This window comes from Cyphellophora attinorum (genome assembly GCF_001299255.1).
Source record: "Cyphellophora attinorum strain CBS 131958 chromosome Unknown Contig4, whole genome shotgun sequence".
In the NCBI taxonomy this organism is placed as follows: domain Eukaryota; kingdom Fungi; phylum Ascomycota; class Eurotiomycetes; order Chaetothyriales; family Cyphellophoraceae; genus Cyphellophora; species Cyphellophora attinorum.
The window spans coordinates 1,222,109-1,244,912 of NW_017253232.1; the positions used below are offsets into that span (position 1 = coordinate 1,222,109).

The 22,804-nt window shown below is 53.3% G+C and overlaps 6 protein-coding genes across 6 annotated transcripts; 2 read left to right on the plus strand and 4 right to left on the minus strand.

Annotated features, from left to right (window-relative positions):
• Nucleotides 1-23: 23 nt before the first annotated feature.
• Nucleotides 24-2,018, plus strand: AB675_6583 (putative oligopeptide transporter; the record flags this gene model as incomplete). Its single annotated transcript, XM_018146884.1, has 1 exon — nucleotides 24-2,018. One exon carries the CDS (start codon nucleotides 24-26, stop codon nucleotides 2,016-2,018), a length of 1,995 nt encoding a protein of 664 aa, XP_018003789.1.
• Nucleotides 2,019-2,319: 301 nt separating this feature from the next.
• On the minus strand, nucleotides 2,320-5,585 carry AB675_6584 (Brefeldin A resistance protein; the record flags this gene model as incomplete). Its single annotated transcript, XM_018146885.1, has 2 exons — nucleotides 2,320-2,999; nucleotides 3,092-5,585. 2 exons carry the CDS (start codon nucleotides 5,583-5,585, stop codon nucleotides 2,320-2,322), a joined length of 3,174 nt encoding a protein of 1,057 aa, XP_018003966.1.
• Nucleotides 5,586-8,471: 2,886 nt separating this feature from the next.
• AB675_6586 (1,3-beta-glucanosyltransferase gas2) lies at nucleotides 8,472-10,155 on the minus strand (the record flags this gene model as incomplete). Its single annotated transcript, XM_018146886.1, has 5 exons — nucleotides 8,472-8,934; nucleotides 8,981-9,464; nucleotides 9,547-9,631; nucleotides 9,679-9,890; nucleotides 10,029-10,155. The coding sequence occupies 5 exons, from the start codon at nucleotides 10,153-10,155 to the stop codon at nucleotides 8,472-8,474; spliced, it is 1,371 nt and encodes a 456-aa protein (XP_018003700.1).
• Nucleotides 10,156-11,130: 975 nt separating this feature from the next.
• On the minus strand, nucleotides 11,131-12,552 carry AB675_6587 (uncharacterized protein; the record flags this gene model as incomplete). The annotated part of the gene is made up of 1 exon (XM_018146887.1): nucleotides 11,131-12,552. The coding sequence occupies one exon, from the start codon at nucleotides 12,550-12,552 to the stop codon at nucleotides 11,131-11,133; it is 1,422 nt and encodes a 473-aa protein (XP_018004058.1).
• A 2,861-nt stretch (nucleotides 12,553-15,413) lies between these two features.
• Nucleotides 15,414-18,219, plus strand: AB675_6588 (uncharacterized protein; the record flags this gene model as incomplete). Its single annotated transcript, XM_018146888.1, has 2 exons — nucleotides 15,414-17,008; nucleotides 17,076-18,219. 2 exons carry the CDS (start codon nucleotides 15,414-15,416, stop codon nucleotides 18,217-18,219), a joined length of 2,739 nt encoding a protein of 912 aa, XP_018004066.1.
• A 1,572-nt stretch (nucleotides 18,220-19,791) lies between these two features.
• AB675_6589 (uncharacterized protein) lies at nucleotides 19,792-22,065 on the minus strand (the record flags this gene model as incomplete). The annotated part of the gene is made up of 2 exons (XM_018146889.1): nucleotides 19,792-20,501; nucleotides 20,550-22,065. 2 exons carry the CDS (start codon nucleotides 22,063-22,065, stop codon nucleotides 19,792-19,794), a joined length of 2,226 nt encoding a protein of 741 aa, XP_018003814.1.
• Between the last annotated feature and the right edge of the window lie 739 nt (nucleotides 22,066-22,804).

Consider the following 22,804-nt stretch of genomic DNA (forward strand, 5'->3'; position numbering starts at 1 on the left):
AGACCTCGGACTTGCGACGAGGCATGGCGCCCGATAGAGGAACAACGCCTCATAGCCAGACATCAACACCACGCGAGAGCTCGGATTTGTCAGAAGATCATGAGTTGTCAGACACATCATCGCCAGGAGGGCAGGGGCCAGCAGTTGGTGACGCCGACGATGATTTAAGTCGCACACGATCAGATCATGCATGTTATGGCAGTACGGTAGATGCTGACTCGCCTCTCGACGGGACGAACTTCACTTTGCGAGGTCTGTTAGTAGGAACCGGAATCGGGATTATCATCTGCTTTTCCAACACATACTTCGGCCTCCAGACAGGATGGGTCTCTGGAATGGCGATGCCGGCATCCTTGATGGGCTTCGCGGTATTCAAGTCCATTTCGAGGATCCTAACGTTGCCATTCACACCTGTGGAAAATGTGCTCGTCCAAACTGTGGCTGGAGCAGTCGGCACGATGCCACTTGGTATTGGCTTCGTAGGCGTCATTCCAAGTCTGCAATTCTTGCTCAAAGAAGATGAGGGAGCGCCGCTTGACTTCAGTCTATGGCGCCTGATCGTCTGGGGCATCGGTCTGTGCCTCTTCGGTGTGGCATTCGGCATGCCGTTGCGAAAGCAAGTCATCATTCGGGAAAGGCTAAAGTTTCCGAGTGGCACAGCAACGGCATTGATGATTAGCGTACTACATGGTGGCACTAGTCAGGGCGATAAGCAAAGCGATGGAATTCGTACGCAAGGCACAGAAGAACGTGAGCAGCTTCTCAACGAAAATGAGCATGAAGACACAAACGAAGGCAATGAGCGTGATCAGCGAGCAGATTGGAAGGCACAAATCAAGATGCTCCTGCAAGCTTGTGCAGGCTCGGGTCTCTATACGCTCATCCAGTATTTTATTCCGATACTGCACAAGCTCCCAATCTTTGGCATGTACCTGGCCAAAACCTGGGTCTGGACACTCAATCCGTCTCCGGCATATGTCGGTCAGGGCATAATCATGGGACCGGCGACTACGCTGCACATGCTGCTTGGTGCGATAGTCGGCTGGGCGGTACTCAGTCCAGTTGCGAAGAGCAATGGCTGGGCTCCCGGCGACGTCAACGACTGGGAGACTGGTAGCAGAGGTTGGATCGTCTGGGTCAGTCTAGCGATCATGCTTGCAGATGCAGTTGTCAATCTTGGCTGGCTTCTACTGCGCCCAGCCATCCACTATGGGCCAGAGCTCGTTCGCGTGGTTCGACAACAGTATCAACAGAATCGACCTTGGGCAGACCTCCTAAAGAAGCCGAACAAGTATCTTGCGCTCGACGGAGCTGACGACCATGGGAAGTCCTCGTCAACAGATCCACCGGACGATGCACCACCACATCACCTGGTTCCCAACAGTACTATCGCGTGGTTTTTACCATTGACCATGATCATATGTGTCGTCTGCGTCCACATCACATTCGGCGAGTACATCTCCATACCACTCAACATTCTCTCGCTGCTCCTCTCCCTTGTCTTGGCCATCATGGGCGTTCGCGCCCTGGGCGAAACAGATCTAAACCCAGTCTCCGGCATCAGCAAGCTCACTCAACTGATCTTTGCCGCCATCGCGCCTTCCCGCAATGCTGTCATCATCAACCTCATTGCCGGCGCCGTCAGCGAAGCTGGTGCTCTCCAGGCAGGCGATATCCTTCAAGACCTCAAAGCCGGCCACCTCATCGGCGCGAGCCCCGTGCACAGTTCTACGGACAAATCATCGGCAGTCTTGTCGGCGCCTTCGTTTCTGCCGCCGTCTACCAGCTCTATGTATCGGTCTACCCTATCCCAGGCGACCTTTTCGCAACGCCGACAGCATATGTCTGGATCTTCACAGCGCGTCTCGTCACTGGAAAAGGTCTTCCACCCATGGCGTGGAAGTTTGCTGTCGCCTTCGGCGCCGTCTTCTCTGCCACGACGATTTTGCGGATCTACCTCCTCCAGTCGGAGAAAGCGTGGCACCGAAAGCTACACCCCTGGATACCGGGAGGCATAGCAGTCGCAGTTGGGATGTACAACACACCGAGCTTCACGCTGGCGCGTACTGTCGGTGGCTGATCGCCGGCTACTGGATCCACTGGAAGGGCAATAGCGAGACGAAGGTGATCGTCTTGGCCAGCGGACTCATTCTTGGCGAGGGTGTTGTCAGTATTGTTAACTTGGTGCTGGCAAGTCTGAAGGTGCCTCATCTGTAACAGCGCTAGATGCTGTCGATCGCTCGTCTAAGTTCTATCAAACCAATGCCCGCGGGCCGACGCAGCAAGCACTCCTTCCTCCACGGCGGGTGTGCACCTGTCTCAAACCGCCTTCTCGTCCCCTCCCTGCTCCTGCTTCCTCTTCCGGAGAAGGCCCTTGACCGAACCGATCATCTTCCCAGCGCCCCCGAAGAGTGTACTCATCCCGAACGACCACCCCCTAACCCTGGTCGTGTAGATGAAGAAGTACACAAGCGCCCAGTTGCTGAAGACAAACACCAGGAAGATGCCAAAATCCCTCCACTTATCGCCAGGGCTCACATTGATCGTGGCCAAGTACTCCTCACCATTCGCATACTGACAGTAGCCACAGCCACTCGTCGCCTCCGGGTTCGTCAGATATCCCATCCCTGTGCTCCTGACCCAATCCGCAGCGTACTCCGCGCACGTCTGCCCGTCTGGTGCGTCGAAGATGGTGGTCTCGCCCTCAGCGCACTGCACGGTCTGCTTACCCAGCACAGCTGCCAGAACACCACCAATCCACCATGTAGAAGGATTGACCCAGTACATCCAGTATTTCCAGAAGACGGGAAGAGCCTCGTAGGGGCGGACCACGCCATTGAAGATACTGACCATGACGAAGAAGAATGGTAAAACGTTCGATATAACTGTGAAGGATGGCGCGAACGCAGTGATCCATTGACCCCAGCTGCTCTGGAAGAGGAAGAACAGCATCGTCATCAGGAAGACGTACCCGGCGGTGTCTGAGTCTCGTGGGAGACCTGTTGGATAGTACCACAGTAAAAAGTAGACGATTGAGCAGACGATTGACGAGGGTATTTCGCAGACCACCTGAGCCGTGCAGAACGCAAACCAGCCATAGATTCGCGAGGGGTGTTCACGAGCTCCCACAACGAGCGTGCTTGATAGAATTTCGGCACGACGCCATTGACGATGGTGGGTGGGATGAGCAGGATCAGGAAAGGCGTGAAAAGCTTGGACTGCAACGCAGCCAGGGTGTTCGAGAGGTTGTAGAAGGTGAAGCCATTGAAGATGCCCACAATGACCGACACGAAGAGCTTGCCATAGAGATATGACGGATCGCGCCAGTAAGCGATGAAAGTGCGTTTCGTGAGGAGGTATGTCTGAGTCCAGACGGGAGCAGCGAAGGCGTGTGCCTCTTCCGCGCCGTTGTCCTGTTCGGACTTTGAATGGGCCGCGCCGCTCTGTGATTTTTCAGTTGCGGCAAGACGAGTCTCCTTCAAACGTTGGATCTCCTCGAGCATGGCTTTGTTCTCGTCTGACTCCAACCAGGCCTTGTTCCAGTTGACTCTTTTGCCGTCTTTGCCGCGGGAGCCACCCTTTGCGGCAGTCTCAAGGATGAACTCTGCAACGTTCTTGCTTGGTGGACATTGTGTACCACGGTCGGCAAAATACTTCGTGACTGCTTGACCATTGTCGCCAACGGGGCCAAAATAGAATGGATTGCCACCAGGGTTCAATGCTAAGATCATGTCGAACTGTTGGATCAACATACTCGAAGGCTGATGGATAGTGCAGATGATGGCCTGACCTGCGGCGGCAAGCTTTTTAAGGAACCGCACGATCGAAAAAGCAGATTGCGCATCGAGTCCGCTTGTTGGCTCATCAAGAAACAGCAGCAGCGACGGCTTTGCGGCTAGCTCCACCCCTATGGTCAGTCGCTTTCGCTGCTCGACGCCCAACGACATGATGATAGCGTCTTCGATGTCGTGAAGTTCAAGTAGGTCGACAATTGTAGTGACATAGTCAAGCTTCTCCTTCCGGGGAATATGACGGTCCTGACGGAGCAGCGCAGAGAATTCGAGTGCTTCGCGCACTGTTGCGGTCAGCTCGTGCAGATCCATCTGTTCACAGAAGCCGGTGCCCCGTGCAAAGTCAATTCCCAAGGCCCTGCCGTCAATCAACATGTCACCGCCAACGACACCCATCTTCTGACGCTGTGAGAGTGTGTTCAGGAGAGTGGTCTTCCCGGCGCCAGACGACCCCATAAGTGCTATCATCACCCCAGGCTTCACATAGCCATTGACTTTGTTAAGAAGGCGGCGTTGACCTCCCTGATACGGCACGTCGTATGTGACGTTCTCGAACGTGAAGACTGACTTGCTTCCCGAGATATCTTGAGCGACTTTGTCCTTCTCCGGATCTGTCGCTTCTGAAGATATCTGGGTAGTGGCACCAGAGCTGGGCGATTCTTCATCAACAGGCTTGTTTTCGACCGCAGCGATCTGCTTGGCCTTCTGCGTGCGCTTGAAGATCAGAGCGCCGCCGCCTCCTTGTGCAAACGAAAATAACTCAGACGCGACCATTGTCACGATGACGTAGAGTACGGTGAAAGCGAGCACTACCCCAAAATTTCGCCAGAGATGTGATCGAGAGTAGTGGAACGAGGTCTCGAAGTAGCTATCGCCACTGACAGTGACGGAATTCGGCGCCGCCCCTGTCAACGCGCAGCCTTGAAAGCCAGGGACGACTCCTGGTCCTGAAGGCACAAGCTGTGAGGGATCGCAGTCCATGATGCGTCCAGAGAACTCGTTCGTCAGGACGGCTTCGTAGGCATAGGAGATTGGGTTGGCATAGATCAGCCATCCAAACCAGATGACATCACTGGTAAGCGTCTGCTTCGGGATCACGTAGCCCACGAAAATGATGAGAAGGTTGAGAGAGATGCCTGAAAAGCGCACAGCATCATCGATCGTGGGACTCAGCGCTGCGAACATCCGGTAGAGCGCGGTCACCGAGATCGTCGTCGTGTAAACGAAGAGCAGATATATGAAGAACTTCCCTGCGTCAGCCTCCAGATTTGACATCCAATACAGAATGATAGAAAATATCACCGACTGGATCGCAATGACGGGAATGTCCAGGAGAACTCTGGCGATCACCACGGCGCTGGGCCGATAGAAGGCGTATTCTCGATGTCTGGCGATCACGACCCGGCCAGAGACAGCTTTGATGAGTTCCGATAGTTGCAGCCAGCCAAGGAACAGGATGCTGAAGAACAGCGCGCCACCTCGCGAAAAGGCGCCACCCGTGCCAAATGATTCACCGTAGAACAGCGACCCAACTATCAAGCCGTTCGCGATAATGATGAAGAACTTGGTGTACAGGCTGGACCGATCGCCGAGGAAGAGCCAAAGCTCGCGTCGAAAACAGGCCAGTACTTGTCGCATAAACGATACGGTATAGCTAGATCGCTTCAGAGAAGCATCGATAGGGGAGTGTGACTTCTGCTCTGAGACTGTCTGCTGAAACTGCCTCGTGGCGGCACAGTCCTCCACGCGTAATTTCTTCTCGTACGAATCCACATCAGCTAGTGAATCTGCCATATTTGGGACTTGCGGAAGGTAGCCTCGAGCTCTTCAGCGGTTTTCGGAATACTTGAAATGTCGACATCAGAGCGGAACTGGCGTTCATTCGGATCGCCTACAGACGTCAAGAAGTCTGCCTGTTTACCGCCGGTTTTGGTCAGCCTGAACCAGAACTTCGGAGGGACGTGTGAGATCAGAAACTGGGGGATCCCGAGCCAAAGCTAGACGACCACAAAGTGGCCGTCAGTGGGATTTGAGGTAGGCTGGCAGAACAAAGAGAACCACTTATCCAGGAGACCAGGGTAGGCAGATTGAGCCTCCGAGACAATTGTCTCTGCTACCCGATCCAGACCAGCTCCCAGTTACTCACTGGTTCAGGCTTGCGAAAAGGGGACATACCGTAGTCTGCCGGTCAGGCGCGTGAAATCCGAGGTCGACGAAGTACTGTCGGGCTGCGTTTGCAGGACCTTGATATATCATTCGGCCCTCCTCAATGACGAGAACCTTGTCCATGACGTTGTAGATGCCCTCCCCGGCCTGATAGAGTGTGACGAGAGTCGTGCGGTCGGAGATGTCTGTCATGAGTCGAAGCGATTGAGCGTAGTCAAGAGCTGTGGAAGCATCGAGGCCGCGAGTAGAGTTGTCCCAGCATACTACTGTACTCTTCGTAGCGAGGGTCTCCGCAATCCCAACACGTTTTCTCTCACCACCAGAGACGCCTCGAACATATTCATTCCCGACTTTGGTATGCATTGTGTGTGTAATCCCAAACATGCTCAATAGCGCTCCAACAATTATTGGTATTGAACCATGCTCATGCTTTCGAGTCTTGTTCATCAAGGCAAAGCGCAACGTCTGCCACACTGTGAGCTCCGGAAAATGCTGGTCGTCCTCTGGGTTGTATGACACTTCCCCCTTGTAGTATTTCTTCTGCTCCGATGCTGGTATGCCGCCGTAGCTGACGTCCCCTTCCACAGAGGCGAATGTTTCTCTGTCGTTCGCGATGACTTTGAGGACTATTGCACCTGTCAGTCAGAATATGTATCGGGAAAACCTGAAGTGGGAGACTGTTGTCCCTCCCGATCCAGGTTCGTAGGTATACGTACACGTGCTGCAGCCACTGCCTGGCCGACCAAGTACCAACATCATCTCACCATCTCGGACTACACCCGAAAAATCCTTGATCAGATCTCTGGTGGGAGGCTTCTTGCCAAGTCGTAAGCTTGGGAAGAATCTGCATATTAGTTGATAAAGGTCAGGTCCGAAAGTTCCCACGATGGCTTGCGGTAACGTTTTAGTGAACGCGACCGTGGCACCAACACCCTTGACTGTGAGATTGCGGTAGACAACGCCGACTTTCTTCGCCGAATCTCCCTCTGGAGTTCGCTTCTCCAAGCCACCCTCCCTAAGGAAGTCACCTAGTTGGAAGTCCTCACTGTCGTCATCCTGCTCGGCACCAGGTCCTTCACCTTCTTCGGTCTTCGTAGTATCTGCAGTAGCTTCGCTGTCACGCCGGCGTATGCTCGGATGCTGTGGCGGTCGACCAGCGCCTGATCGCGTACGTGCAAAGGACAGTCGAGATCGAGTCGGTGCTGCCGCTGACCTGCTTCTTGTCCGCTGCAAACTGAGACTGGTCAATTGCCGTCGCATCTCCTCGAATTCCTCCATAGCTCCTTCCCTGCTGACCGGACCTCCCATATCGCGTTCGCCCCATGTGCTGATGCATTGCGGCGTACTGGACTTTCATCGTCGGACAAATTTGGTGACTGAACGGCTGTGGTGTCGAGACTCGCATCCCCTGGAGCGATGTTGTGCAGTTCTGTACGATAGCCTGGGTTTGGTGTCGTCAGTCAGTCTTGGCCGGCTAGGGATGTGCACTAGATTGGAACTCACTGCCGTCACCTGCGCCGCGTTGCCACTGGTGATGACTGCTATTTTGACCCAGCATGGCGACAATCTGACGAGAGGACAATTGGCGGAAACGAAGGTAGGTAAAGGAATGGAGGATTCAAAGGGTGTACATCAAAAGTAAAAGGCGGTGGATTAGAGCATCAAAAGCACATGGATGAAAAAGCATATTGTTTCATCATCGAAGTTTCCGTTTCGAGGTTAAGTCCGAGACGGCGTACAAGCGGACTGGCCGCAAAAACATTGACGTTGGCAACCCGAAACTGCGCATGCATTTCCTCATTCGAAGGTCAACAAGCTTGCGATTGAGCTCCGCCAGTGCCAAGCTGGACGGATGATAAATCGAAAATGCTGAAGGACGATCTACAATCTATGGTGGGTCGTTGCAGGCTCTGCAGCTGATTGTTGTTCCGTCAAAGAAAGACAATTTTGAAAATTCGAGGGGGAAAGCGGTCGACGACATGGGCATTCAGGAACACCGGCATGGTCTTCCTGCAATAATGCCACGGAGTACCGTGCAAAGCCAGCAATTAGTCAGTCGCTTTTGTCTTGGCCGACGGTCCCAACGGAAGAATCGGCTGGTGTTATTCGTCAAAGCCGACGAATCATAATTGCATCTGAATGATGTGCGGCCCATAGGGTCATCACTACTTAGGTATGTGGTTTACCGAGTGAAGGGACATCGGAACCCCGAGATATAGCAGATGTGCAGTCTACCTAGGTCTTTGTACAACGTAGTACGTTGCCTTAAGCCAGCCTTAAGGATGCGGGAGCGAGTAGGTAGCGAGTGGGGCGTCTCGAGATCAATTGTTCAGACTGATGTATAGAGCTTGGAGCTGACGCTCAAGTAAAAAGTGATTGCTTGAATCTGAAGTAGTTAAGAATTATGCCACTATGCTTCTGGCGCCAGCATGAGCTCAGTCGCACGTATCTATGATGGTCTGCTTCCGACAACACTACCAGCTACATGCACGAATCCTTTAGGGGAGACGTCCATCAGATGAAGAACACAAAGGATGCACCCATGGCCAGCGCAGCTGCGAGCACACCAAATAGGCCATAGTTGCCGCCGATCATGGCGTTTCCTTGAGCTCCTGATTGTGCGCCAGCAGTCGATGTTGAGGATGGCGTCGCCGTGCCGTTGACACCAGATTCTCCCGCTCCTGTGCCATTTGTGGGTGCTGCACTCGGATTAGTGATACCGGTAACTGTAATACTGCCTGATGGGACGCCACTGGCCATACCTGAGCTGACTCCCTGAGCACCCAAGGTTGGCAAGGCAGCAGCAGCATCGACCTTCCATCCGTCGGCAGTGTAGTCTGGACATTGAGGCAGCTTGGCGGAAAAGGTGGCCGCATAAGCAGCCGATTCGACTCCAGTTGGCGAGATTGTGGCCCACACTTGCTTCAGATTGTCGAAGTCTGGCTGCACAGGTACTGGCTGACCTTCTCTGGTGAATCTGCGTAGCGTCAGTGAGCCTCTCACGCCGGGAGTTTGTGACTTACCCATTGACAATGCGCGTTCCATCCGTCACGTCAGGTGCTTGCTGCGCTCCATAGCTGACCAGACCGTAGTGATTCATTTCTTGGATCCACTCGTAGATCATGGCTCCTGACCATGTATCGATCATGTCCGGGCCAAATACAGCGTTCTGATCCTTGAAATCGCGCGGAGGAGCAGTATTGCAGCCATCCTCGGACATCCAGAGCGGGATTGGATAGTCCTGGCTCAGTGCTTGCAGAGCTGGATAGCCTGAGGTCTGGTATTCGGTCGCGGCGCCGCACCAGGAGTAAGTGTTCACGGAATAGAAATCCAACCGCTCAGTCTCATCAGGACGGCAGGCAACGTAATCTTGAAGCATTGGGCGGAGAGCACCTGTGTCTGTCGCGGAGTAGCCTACGGGAATATCGCGGTAGCCCTTTGCCTTACGATACTTCGTCATATCGGCCGCAGCAGCGAGTAGGTAGGGAGCTGCTGGGGAGTCCGTCTCTGTGCATGTAATTAGTACAACGTCGTGCCTGAGGAAGGGCGGACTCGCGAGAGTTGAGCACTTCATTGCCAACAAAGAAACCGGCTGTGTTATCGTATTGTTGAAAGTTGTCCATCACGGCTCGATAGGAGGCAGCTTTCTCCTCTGTCCAGGATGGCTGACCGCTCTGGATGTTGTCAGCCCGTCCTCAACATGCTGCAAGGGACTTCTTACATAGCTAATATAGGTCTTGAAGCTGTCCAGGTCCACGAAGAGGTAGATGCCTCGAGAGGCGAAGGCGTTCATGCATCCAGAATGGTCGGCAGTCTCATTGATATGATAGACACGGATAGTATTGGCCCCAAGCTCTTGCATTAGGGTGGCATCGCGCTCGCATTGGTCAACATCAACAAGCGGGTCGTCTTCGATCAGCTGATATGCAACACCTGCACAAGTCAGAGTCAGCGGTGCGGCACAAAAGGGCACTGGGGAGGCTGCTGCGATGGTTGTCGAGTCCGTCGTGGTCAAAAATGCGACTTTAAGCATCGACGATCAGGACTCCGGCTCGGTAGGACTCCGCTCACCTTTGATAAAGAACTGCTTGCCCTCGCTGGTGAAGAACTTGGCCCCAGTAACCGAGATGGTTGGGATCGAATTGATGATCGTGGAGAAGACGCCCAGCACTAAGCAAAGCAAGAAAAAGAAGGCCATCGTGAAATCATCAGATGCACGAGTCCGTTCAGGAGACTGCTGTCGCCGTGAAGCTGTCCGATGTCGAGCGGTGATTGACCGGCTGAGTAGAGGCTGTCCAAGCGAGTGTGATAGTTGCCAGCGATGGAATTATGGTGGTTGCTGCCAAGCTCTTGCAGCGTTGTTTTCGACGGCAGTTGCGAAGCAAACTCGACTTCACCTTGCGCCTTCTTATCCACCTTCAGATTAGTCCACTCAACAGCTTCAGGGTCCTCTTCACCACAACAATGAAACTACCCTCATCCTCAAGCTCGGTGCTTCAAAACGAGTGAAAAAGCTCAACGCGAAAACAAAACGCAAACAACAGATAAAAATTGGCAAGTGATAAAGATCAAAGATACCTTAGCTTCAAACACATGGCACACTTGCGACACATCGAGCGGTAGTGTTCTTCCATACCCATGTACGACATGCTCGACCTATCGTAGCAGGTTCACGTACTGAAGATCACCATCCCATTGGCTACTGCTTTCTGGCAGATATCAGGGCAATCATGCAGATAGCCGACATGACCGACGCGGTCTTCCGTTAAAGCTTGAGCTTGCTAGCGACTCTAGATCTCAGGAATGATTTCCTCGATGTGATCGGGCAGACATCCAGACATCACTTTTCATTGTCGACTGAGAGAGAACGCAAACAGTGTCCATGAAGAGAAAGAGAAGGGAAGTCCTTGGGACCCAGCTGGGGTTCGATGCCATGCATTTCCGGCTCTTCCGCACGGGCTGGTCAAGCCACAGTGGCGCAGTCCGCGTCTAGACCGCCCAGATCTACAGAAGAAGATTCCTGTGTAAGTATGCGGAGTGTAAACTGTGCTTGAATATCTTCGTTATTGCCGGAGACATGTCTGAACCGTGGGACTGTCATCCGCCACTATACACAGAATGCTACGAGACCAGCCCAAGCGCCATGGCTACCACCTAGCATGGTCAACAACAATCAGACCAGTGCTCTTCGAATGACATAGACGCCCATTTCTATGCCAATGCCCCCCGAGGCCTCTGTACTGTTACGAATGCCATCCTCTACCTCTCTTGCGAGAGCTGCAGGTGAAGCTTCGAAGTCTTTTGCTGGCATGCGCTGTCCGCTTTTTTGATAATCGATCAAGTCCTGCTTCATACGTGAGCTTTCCTGCGCGATGAATTGCTGGATCCATGTTCGCTTCTCTAGAACGACTTCGATTCGCTCCGCGTGCTCAAGAGTGAAATGACTTGCGCGCCCGGCGGCAGTCGAACGTGCTTCCAAGCCACGACATATCCTTTCGATCGCAGACTGCATATCGTCGAAGTCCATCATGACGTCGAGTGCATCCATTCTGCCCAAGGCTTCGCCAGCTCTTGTCGTCAATCCTCGCAGTGAAATGATTCGGCGGAGAAGAGGATCGAGTATAGGATCTTTGTAGTAAGTTTTGAATGTTCTCGCGCCTGCTAGGGTGGGATACACCAGCAACAAACCGCCAGTCGGACCCCAGCTCCCGTCTTGCAGTTCTGTGAGGCGATCGACAAGATACGACCGATTGTCCAGGCTGAAGAAATCTTGAAACTCCTGTCGTGTCGTTGGAGGAAGATATCTCTCTAGGAGACTGACGTGTACAGAGTTGGGTGGAGCTACGTGCACGTTGTAGGTGAGCCTTTGCGGTCCATTTTCGATCGAGTGATAGTCTCGGATTCGTGCGATATTAGTGAAGGTCCTCTGATGGTTGAAATAATCGCTACCGCCATCGGATGCGTTGGGAGTCGCAGGCGGAGAGACTGGTGCATCTTTTAGGCTCACATCCACACGCGATGTAAAAACATGTGTGATCGTGATGTTCGGCACATTGCCAGCTGGCTCCTGTAATTTGCTTACGACTGCTTCGAAGATTTGCTTCGGAGAAGTATCGCCTGCATATCCCGGCATTGCCTGAGCAACAATCTGGAAATTTGGAGCTGTAATGGCAGCATTCGAGGACGGTTCTGGCAGTATATGTAAGCGAAAGTCATTGCACGACAGGGACTCCTTACGCAAGTGCCGGAGAGCGCGGTCCAGCCAAGTGGCGGGTCCGGTGTGCTCCTCGCTATTGTTGCTTGAAGGTAATGATATGGACGCCGGGCGGTCTCCAGAGGATTGCTTCACAGGCACAGTCGTTTCATTCTCAACCTGCGATGCCGCTGATACTTGAGGAGCGCCTGAATGGACTTTGCTGGCTGATGTCGAGAAATTGAACGCATCCTTCTCCGTTGGTGGTGTGGGTGGGGGAGTCATATCAACCTCAGACTCGAACGGAGTAGATGCACCTGCTGGCGGCCATGAGCGCGTATGACGAGGCAACGAGGTCTCCGGCGCCGTTTTCTCTCGCGGTGGCATTCTCAACGGTCCCATGGCAAAGGTTGGCAGACACTTCTGCAGATGTTGTGAGGAAGTCGTTGAGATTGACTTCAAGTCGCACGACTTTGACCGGGATGGATTTGTGCGCTCTGAACTAAGGCTTTCATCTGCGGACGGATGTGACAAGGCATCTGTCTTGACCGTCCTGGGTGCATCGCAAGACAGATTTCGTAGACTTCGCTTGCTTGAGGCTCCAGTGTCGCTGGTGAGGGAGCTCAGAATTGACATACAATGAGGCTCCATGAGAGCAAGGCAACGAGCCTGCCTTCACGCAAGACTTCGTTCCCACTTGTTCACTCGCAGACTATTCGTTTCGCAGGTCTCACGCCGATAATTTCAGAACCGCTGTGTGCACAGGTCACTCCAGATCCCGGGCTCGTTTCCAGTGCACTCCGTTCCCCGCCTTCCCTCTGGTGTGCGATATCTAAGGCAGGCTGTGCTTTCGATGCAGTCTTCGCAACGCTATCGTGGTGATCAAGTGAAGCCAAAGTTGGGCGCTGCTATTTTCTTCAGTAGCAGTGGGTGACGGGCATACAGAAACACAAGAAGGAGCGAAAAAGCGACATTTACGATGCCAGGCAGAGATGCGATTTACGGCTCGTTGGGCAAAATGTTCTAGACTCCCATGGAGCTGCAGGCCGACAGGCACCATCTAGGCCCTTGGAGTTTAGTGGCGCGGGTGATCGACAGCCCGGTTGGTTGCTGACTTAGCAGCCCTAATGCACGACATTATACTTCCAACGGTTTGCTACAATAACAGAGAACATTTTCGCAGGGCTCAACATTTCACAACGTGGACGCTGGCGAAGCCTTCTGCGCTGCCAGTGTAAGGCTCCTGCTTAGAATTGTGTAACAACTGCTTGGGTAAGGTCTTGTGTTCGGGAGCCTTCAGTACCCCCAACCGCAGTTCTGCCTCTTGGATCACTAATTCAGTAAGGCGCGACAGGCGCATGCACAGGCGGGGCATATCTTGAGTGGAAAACGATGTTCGAGCGTGCAGGCCAACATGTTCAGCTGAAGTACTTTGCTTGCCTAAGCAATTGCGGTTGCGGAAGCAGGATGTGCTGGAGGTTTGGTCCTTAAACGCGTACAGCTGCGGCTGTGGGTGTGCTCAGTAAGTCTATTTAGCTGTATTAAATGGCACAGCAACGCAATGAATGTGATATGCAACTAGCAACAATTCCTAACGTTGGAAGCTGTGTTATAGAAGATATTGGGAGGGAGCAAAAGGCTCCAAATTATTAGCTACAGGTGGCGTGTTGGCGCCGTTAGGAATGTCAGCCACTGTGACCAGTCCTTGAAAGCACCAATGGTTGCCAGCTTGATCTCAGCCCGTACCTACCTAGCTAGGCATGCACTGTTGATGCTTTGCCAACGCCAACTGATTGACAGAGCATCTTCATTCTTACCCTGCAGTAGATTCGAGTATTGATATTGGCGGGCTTTGCAGATATACAGCAAAAGAAAGCTGAGGACTATTGAGACAGCTCTGTGTTGCAGGCGCAGCCATTCTCCTGCAAAGGTATATGTCAAAGAGTCTGTAGCATGTGCGTCCCTATTCAGAGCGACATAGAGCGTCGGGCATGCACTTGAGGTTTCAAATCTTACGAGAGCAGAGAAGGACCCAGAAGCGCGTCAGATGCTTGTGCGACTAGACCGTGGCCTCGGTGAAATCCCTAGGATGATGGTAAACGACATGAATTATAGGTTATAACGGGCTTGAGTACAGGGATGTCTTACCGAGATTATGATGTATGCTCTGGAGTCTGTACCTTACATTTGGATCGCCTTGGCTTCCACCTCGAAAGCTCAAGCAAATCGCATGGATACTTAACGACGCGCACGCTTCGCTTCACTTCAGAGTTCTGTTGCGTACCCTCGCACCGTGGCCCTAGATCTCGTGGTTGCGGGTTGACGATATGCTCACCTTCATGCCCTCGCATTATTTGTTGGGTCAGCCAGGGGTTGGAGGTGTCTCATCTCAGATCTATCTTCCTTCCGAACCTCTCTCCATGCTCGAAGTTCGGATAAGTCCTCGATAGTTGACGTCTCGCTTCTGCTGGAGCTAGAGCATGGGCCCGCCGGCCCTGCCAATGCTGCCGTGGCTTCCCAGCACTTCGCGACCACTAGCGTGATAATCCACTACGACGAGTTCAACCGCGAGTTGTTATTGCGCGTAAGCTGTTGCGTCCTTAGCTTCGAAGTCGATCGGAGATAAAATCAGTTCGCAGGTCGTCGTCACTCCTGTGCTGTCCTTCAAGCCGCTGAGATGAAACCATGAATGAGCTGTCACTTCGAGAATCCTGGATTGTCCGAACTACGACTCGTGCGTTCGTCGGGAACGTCTTTTTTCAAAAGCATGTTTCCACAACCCCGTGCTGACTGCATCGGCTGTCTTGTCCCAGCCGAGCTCCCCACGTGTCTGATAGGTTCAGTCCCACCTTCAGACGAGACTATCTTAATTGACAGTTAGTTGACTCCTGTATCAGGCCAACCTTCCGGGCCACGCTGCACGATAAGGATCAAACGCTCATGATCTCTCCCAATTGCCAGACGTGCATATACTAATTACAGCGTCCCAAATCTCGGCAGCTTTGGTTATTCACAGCTCAAGATTCGAGAAGGATTCACTACTCCAGCTTAGGAAGAAGAATGGCTTTGGCGGCATGCTAGCGTAACGTGTCACCTCAGATAACCAAGAGCTCTCAACGAGGACATGCTTTTTCGTTACCTGAGTATCTCTTGCCCGGTCCAGACAATTTGACGCTCAATGTGGCAGAGCTCGGTCTCGTGTCGTCCAGCAGACCTTTGTTTCTCGTCCGTCTCAGACCATCACGTGAGGCATTATCTCGACTATGCCTCCTGGGGCGCGAACATGGTGGACGGACGAAAGAGTCGCTGAGACGGTGACGCCTGCATATGTCCATTCACATCTCCGAGCCAACGAACAGGAGATATTGGGACGATCACTCTACCATGCCGGGGATCTTACGGACAACACCTATCTGGATTGGATTGTCCTTCGGGCAAAGCGCCTCTTCCTCATTCTTGTCGACGCTGGTGTGCCAGACCAGATCTTTGGTGTGATTGATGATGGTTTCGAGGATGACGACCTGCCCATAGCGCAACACATCGTTCCGACCTTGCGTCTCTCAATCGAGCACGATGTAGCACTGGACAAACGCTTCTACAAAGCACAATTCAAGTTCCTTGCTAGAATCCTCCAGGATGGCGAGCACATTCGTTACGCGGAAGAGGAGAGTGTCCCGCTGACGGTGATCGGGATTAAACCCTCAGCGTTACTCAACAAAGACAGCACTGATGCTGTGCGCCTGCCGTCGGGCACAAGCGGCGTGTTAGTCCGGAAGCGAGTCGCTCTCAACACTAAAACGACCGAGACAGCGATTCTCGGTGAGATAGCAGAGTTGAAGAAGTTTTCGCACGAGCACGTTCTATCAGTCTTCGCGAGTTATGTACAAGGCGATTCCCTGTACATTCTTTCGACTCCTGCTGGCGAGTACTCGCTCAAGACATTCCTTATGGACCAGCCAAAAGCGTTTGATGCGCTGCCTAAGCCAGATCGGCGACGCAAACTCATAAATTGGCTTCATTGCCTAGCAAATGCGGTGGCTTGGCTCCACTACAACGGAGGCCACCACGGAGCAATTCGTCCCTCGAACGTGCATGTCACCCAAAATTTCGATGTTTGTCTTGGTTCTATGGATGGCGAAGGCGTTTTGTGCTCGATAGCGAAGGCCGACGACATCGAGTCCTATCAATACGCCCCACCCGAGCGCTGGAAGAGGTCCGTCACCGTGCAGAACACAGGGCACGGTAAGATTTCACTCCCATCCGGGAACAGATCAGGCGGGAAGGCTCAAAGGGACGAAGATAGCAACGATCCCAGCACTAGGAGGTCGGGATCTACGTTGGGTCAGTATTCCGACAAAGACGAGATTTACACATTTCAGGCGGCCTCTAAAAGTGAATTCAGTAGACTCAAATTGAGTAACACACCAAATTCGGGCAGGCAGTCGAGCTTGGGCTCTCGTCTCTCTACACGGAACGGAATGGATGGTGATTCAATCGAATCTTATGGGTTGCCCAAGAGGAAAGCAACAAAGCCGCCTTCCGTCATGTCCTCCAACAGCTCGGAGGGACGTCCAAGAGCGTTTTCTGATCCTCGAAAGGGCATCTTTGTGGCCGCCCCAGAGCAACGAACAGCAGTTGTGCAGACGTGGAGGTCGGTTCAGCACGATTCTTTCGCGGCCGACGTGTATACACTAGGGGCAGTCATCATGGATATCCTTACAGTGCTCTGTAAGCGGACGTACAGCGCCTTTGCAAGACACCGGTCGAAGAACAATCGAAATGCTGGAAGAGGTGGTGGTCTGGCTGATGCGAGTTTCCACGCTAATCCTAGCCAAGTTTTGTCTTGGGCACAGATACTGTTAGTCCTCTCCTTCCCCGGCGATGGCCAATGCCCTATGCAGGATTCCTTTCGCTAATTCGAACAGATCCGACGATGCGGAAAAGAAGATCAAACAAGACGAGAGCAAAGTATTGTCCGCCGTGGGCGCAATACTTCAGCAAGTTGTTCTCTGCATGGACAAGGATCCTGAAGCCCGCCCGAAAAGCGACGTGTTTGAACGGAAAATTCGAGACCATGTTTCTAAATTCGCTGGGCTTCCCGATCTGCACTGCGTCTCAGCGGTACCAGATCCATTGACGGAAAGCTCTCTCCGGCGAATACGATCCATCGACCGCGCCACCAGTCAACAAGGAGATGGCCGGGCGGAACGGCGACCTCTTCGAACATATCGCTCAAAGACACCGATCCTCGAGCTTGATGAAACTGCTACCGTTGACCTTCCCAGTCCGAGATTCGACTACGCTGATCGGCCAGCGACGAGCCGGACGGTTACTCGCCCAGCATCGCCGCCCGCGGTATCCCTAGACTCCTTTTCGTCTCTGCATATCGACCCGGAGATCGACTCGCTACGCTCGGCGACGGTGGTGGCCCGCTCACGGGACCAATCGGTATATAGTCCAAAGTCGGATCGAAGCAAGGGCAGCAACCAGCCCATACGAATCTTAGGACCCCCACGACAGCTGTACCACGACAATGACAGTACCACCGACGGGCGAGTCACAAGGACTTCCGACCAGACCATGCTCACTTACATGGACTACAGCACTAGTCCTTCCGACGACGAACGTGATCGATCGAAATACTACTATCCAATGCCACCTCCTTCCCAGCCCCCACCAAAGAAGCATCTGCCGGCCGTACCAGGATATCGTGGAGAGCCAGATCTTGAACCTACTCCCCGAAAACCTCTTCAACCTGCCGAACATTATCGATCTGCAGCGCATCAGCGAAGTGCGCGTGCCGCCACGAAGGCCATGCAACTTAATAGCATACGTGCCGATCAAGCGTTCCAAGAGGACTACCCACCGCCTCGTGAGAGCAGTCTTACAAGAGACGAGCCTACCCCGCCCCCAAGGAGCAGTAGACGCCCGAAGAATATTCCAGTCGATCATGAAATCGAAAGGGACAAAATACGTACAGCATCAAGAAGACGGGAGTACTCTTCTCATCGGAATCCCATCGCTAGACACATTGCGGAGCAGGATAGATATTACCAGCATCGCGTTTGAGGACGACCGATTTGAAGAGCCTTCGGGATGGCTCTTCCCAGATAGGATGACGTGTGATCCGTTTCCGGTCGCTGAGGCGGGAAGGTACGACCCAACGTAGGTTGTGAAGGAGGAGCAGTGGATAGTTGCGCCCGCAACTCTGCCATCCGTGATATGCACGACTTTCACGCATCCAGCCGCCATTGACCACCGCACCGTCCTCGCTGCCAGTACGTCCTTCCGGAGACCTTCATCAGCAGTCAGCAGCTACCGCGTGACCGAAAGAAGAGTGGCAGACTAGTCGAAGAGCCTTCATAATTGGGTCGAGGCGACAAATCAAGCTGTGGGAGCAAAAGCCGGGCGGTTTCTCAAACTTGCGGCATGCTGCCGAAGTCTTTGCAGCGCCCTCCCTGGCTGTGACTTCTCGATATATCTTTTCTAAACTTAAACTCACAAGTGAGGCTCTTCTCAAGCCCACCGACAGGATTAGTGAACGATGTCAGCCCTTCAGCGCCCTCTTAAATCTCAGGATGAGCACCACCCTTGCGTGCCCAGGTGGTCATCTTAGGACATGAAACGCCCATGACTAGTGTCGATAGCCTGACGGATACCCTCTTATCCAGGAGGGGGGTTGGTGGCAGCACGATTAAGAGACACTTACGATAGGGAGCATACACAGGACGCTGTGATCGTTGTGATGGCTCCTGGACGCTGTGTGCTGTCACTGCTGCCGCCGCGGCCTCCTATGCGAGCCGCATTTGGTGCGATTCCAATGGCAAAGGGCACCATGTTTCGAGCCGCGAACTTCCGGACAGATTCGTTGTGGAATACTGCAGTGCTTATGAGCAGCCAATATGCGCATAGATATGTATAACGTGGCTACTTGCGTACCGTGCAACCCAAGCATGTCTCCAGAGACGCTTCACATGTCCTAGCTAAATCCCATTTTTACCATCTCTGAACGGGCTGTTGTCGGCAGCCGCTGTTCCCATTCCGCAGGCGTGGAGAGCCACCTCCCCGACTCTATTAACTCCCCATGACTTGTTTCGTATACTTAACAATGGCATGTAACCGATGCCGTCGAATCCGGCAGTGCTGCACTCTTCCGCTCTTTCACACTCTGTTGGAGCACCGTCAATCCGTCCGCTCGAACAAATCAGATGGGCGTCATTCCATTCTTGGGACCCCTCGTTGACTTCATCGTCGATCAACCCAAGCCATTGGTGAATGCTGTAGATGACCTCCTCGGAAATACCGTGTCAGAACATCGAATTCAATTCATCGGACGCGATCGACGTCACGGCTCTTTGGAATTTCCTTCGACTTCCAGTTGCCAAGCATCGACCGGGTGGGAAGTGGATTTTCTCCCTCCGTGTCATCCTTCGCGCACACGCAACACCAAGTGGCCTCCAGGAACGGGGTCGTTGGTACCGCCTATTTCGCTGGTCGCTGGTCACGGCTTTGCTGCGCCTGGAGCTCCCTCTGAGCTCGTGCTACCATGGTTCCAGCGAGGACAACGGCCCACCACCTTCGGCTATTTCAGCCAATGTCCGCGGATGTGCGATGTAGAGATACGACTCAACCTTCGACGACTCAGGTCTGAGGATATCTCCACTCGCAGACGCACAGGCTTTCCAGATCACCAATAATGTTCGTCTCATCATCGGATGAGGGCGAAGAGTACGGGTTGTCGTTGAATTCTTTCTCTTCGATGTTGATGATCGCTCCGCCTTCCTTGGGGACGATGCCAACAAAATCATCCAGGACGACCATCTGCTGGCAGTAAGGCTCTATATTTCCGAAGGGCTTTCGCTTCTCGATCATCTTAATCATGTTGGGGAACGTCGGGTAGGTTCCTCGACTCTCGCTAGTAGGAGTTGCTCGTCTGACCCGCTGATATCTTGGTCCGTACCAGTCGGAAGGCGTAGGCTCGGCGGGTGGATTTTCGTAAACAACCTCTGCGTACATAGCTTGTGCTGCTGCGGTTGGGCTCGATCCAGAAGTGGGCGATGGTAGTGAGGAGGTCTGTGGTGTTGATGGCGTGGCGGTAGAGCCCGGACCTCCATAGGATGTCGATGACATTGCCATGGCTGCTGCGGCGGAGACGTTGGCAGTGGTCGACGACGAAGAGTTGAGGTCCTGCTCGAGAAATATCCAAAACTCCTCCACTGTTTGGTTCCAGTAGCAATACCAAGGATTGTCGCCTTCTCTCAGATACCCTGAGTAATTTGAACGACGACTTATTTGTGGCTTCGATCCGTCTCGCTTGTCAAAGTCTTGAGGATTCAGATCACCTTCGGGCACTATATTTGGTCAGTTACACGACTCTGCCAGGGTTCTCGAGCACTTACGAATGACGATTTTATCGAATAGATAACTGAAGAACATCGCCACTCCATAATCGCGGTTGTCGCGGTCTTCGACTGGCTCGAGCGCGAATTTGGTCCCGTTGAAGTCAGGTGGCTGCGGTCCATAAGCGAATCTCCGGGGGACGTTCGAGTAATCGTCGAAGGTGATCGAGTATTCGCCCGAGTCTCGCTCTGGCAGGATTGTTACGCCCAGGTTCGCCTGAGGAAGACAGTCCCAAGTTTCTTGAAGGCCAGGGTTGCCAACACACTGGTTGATGTCCTCGATCGCATCGAAGGGAATACTGCTGAAGTGACCGGTTGGGCAAGGCGGCGTGGAGGGTCCGGTCTCAACCGGGTCAGCATCTAGCCACATTGTCGTCGTTGTTGCAGACTCTGCTTTGGCATGGTCAACGCCTTTCCTGTTGCCAACAATTCCGCCCACCACTCCGCCGACTGCTGCAGACACAATGATGACTATGACGAGAAGCACCACAATAATGACTGGAATCCCGCAACATTTCCTTCTCTTGCTCCTCTCGTACAACCCCTCCTTCCGCGCTATCTCTTGTTCTTCCTCAGAAGATGTTGATGTCGTGGGGTTGATCTCAGCTTCCGAGCTGGACTGGTTCGGCGAAAGCAGCGACGCATCTGTCAGCGAAGGTGATGCTTGTTCTGCCGGCATCGTCACTGGCATCGACCCGCCCGAATTGATTTGGGCCATGTCCCCTTTTGCCACAACATTGTCAGCGTATCGTGTGTATGGCGGAAGCTGTTCTATGTGACCATCCCTGCCTACTATGTCCCCTGTATCGTTCCCAGAAGAGGACGATCCGCCCGCGAAACTGGAAGCAACTCCGCCTGCGCCCAGGACCGACCCAGCCGCTGGATTCTCCGATCCGTCGGCTTCATCGTCATCTTCCTCCGGTACAGCGTTCTGGTACATGGCGTAGGGATGTTCGGGACCGCCTTGTGGCACAAACGGTCTTTCGACAGGGCGCACAGTGGATCCACTTGCTACACTCGAAGCACGTGTGACTTGTGGGTACATGGCGTATGGCTGGCTAGGTGCAGTTGGGCCATTGTAAGGGCTCGGGGCTCGGGGTATCGAGAATTGTGATGATACACTGAGTGATCTGCGCGGCTCGGCATCTTGTTGCAGAAGAATTGTGGAAGTCGGGCGCGACGAGCTTGGTCCGTCAGCTCTCCTTTCCTTCGAACTTGGCGTTACAGGAGACGACTCTTCATCGTTCGTCGTGTTGATTATCGGTATTTGTGGTTGGCTTTGTGAGTCCCGGCGTGTAGGATTCGGAGGCTGCGAAGGATTTCCAGGTGCCAACCTCTCCATGCCTGTGTCGGCTGGTGTCATCTCGCCAATGTCGGCACGGTCGACAGCGAATTCATCACTGAAGATGTCTGTACGCTGTGTACGGGATGATGCGATTGATTGCGGGTGCGACGCGTGACTTGATGATCTTCGAACTGGATTGTGCTCAGGATTCGAGGTGGCAGTTGGGTCCATCGGGGGCTGTGCACCAAGCCAGCCGAAGGAGGCCGCTTAGGACCTTTTGTCGCAGACAGCGGCGATAAAGCTTGTCTTTCGGTCGTCAAAAGGGTATGCGAAAACCATAGGGCAACATCTGTTGTCGTAACCGTGGGACAGGCTCAGGTGAATAATGGTAAAGAGTCTGTGCAGGATTGATGATGAGATTGGAGACAACCGCAGAGACAGAGAGCGGTATCGTCTGGGCGGATGTGGTAGGATGAAGGCCCTACTACGGGTTGGCAGAATTAAACCCAGAGAGCCCTGCCCGGTGCCCACCCTCTCATGAACCTCCAATGCTTGGGTGCATTGATGGAGCAATTGGAGGCGCAGGTTGTCCAGTGGAATTAGACCTCTTACCGGGCTTCTCTGGCTTGCGCTCACGGTACCACGGCCTGAGGTGGTTAGTCTGGGAGGTTCAAAACTTTGTCGAACTCTACTCGATAACTTCTCATCAGCGATGCATTGCAGGCTTATGGACCTGGATTTTCTTCAAGGTCGTCCATGCAGTGCTGCTGTCGAAAGGGCTCTGAAATAGGTCGTGGGTCCATTCCGGCCCTGACTTCATAGGCAGGATAATAGGGGAGCGCCCAAGCAGAGTTCGTCATGGCTAACCTCATCAGGGGTGGTCACCTTTGCAGTGCTGACCTACCTTGCATTTTTCGTGTTTGGCACTGTTTGGTTGTGTTATTAGAACTCGAGTCGTCCCTATCCTGAG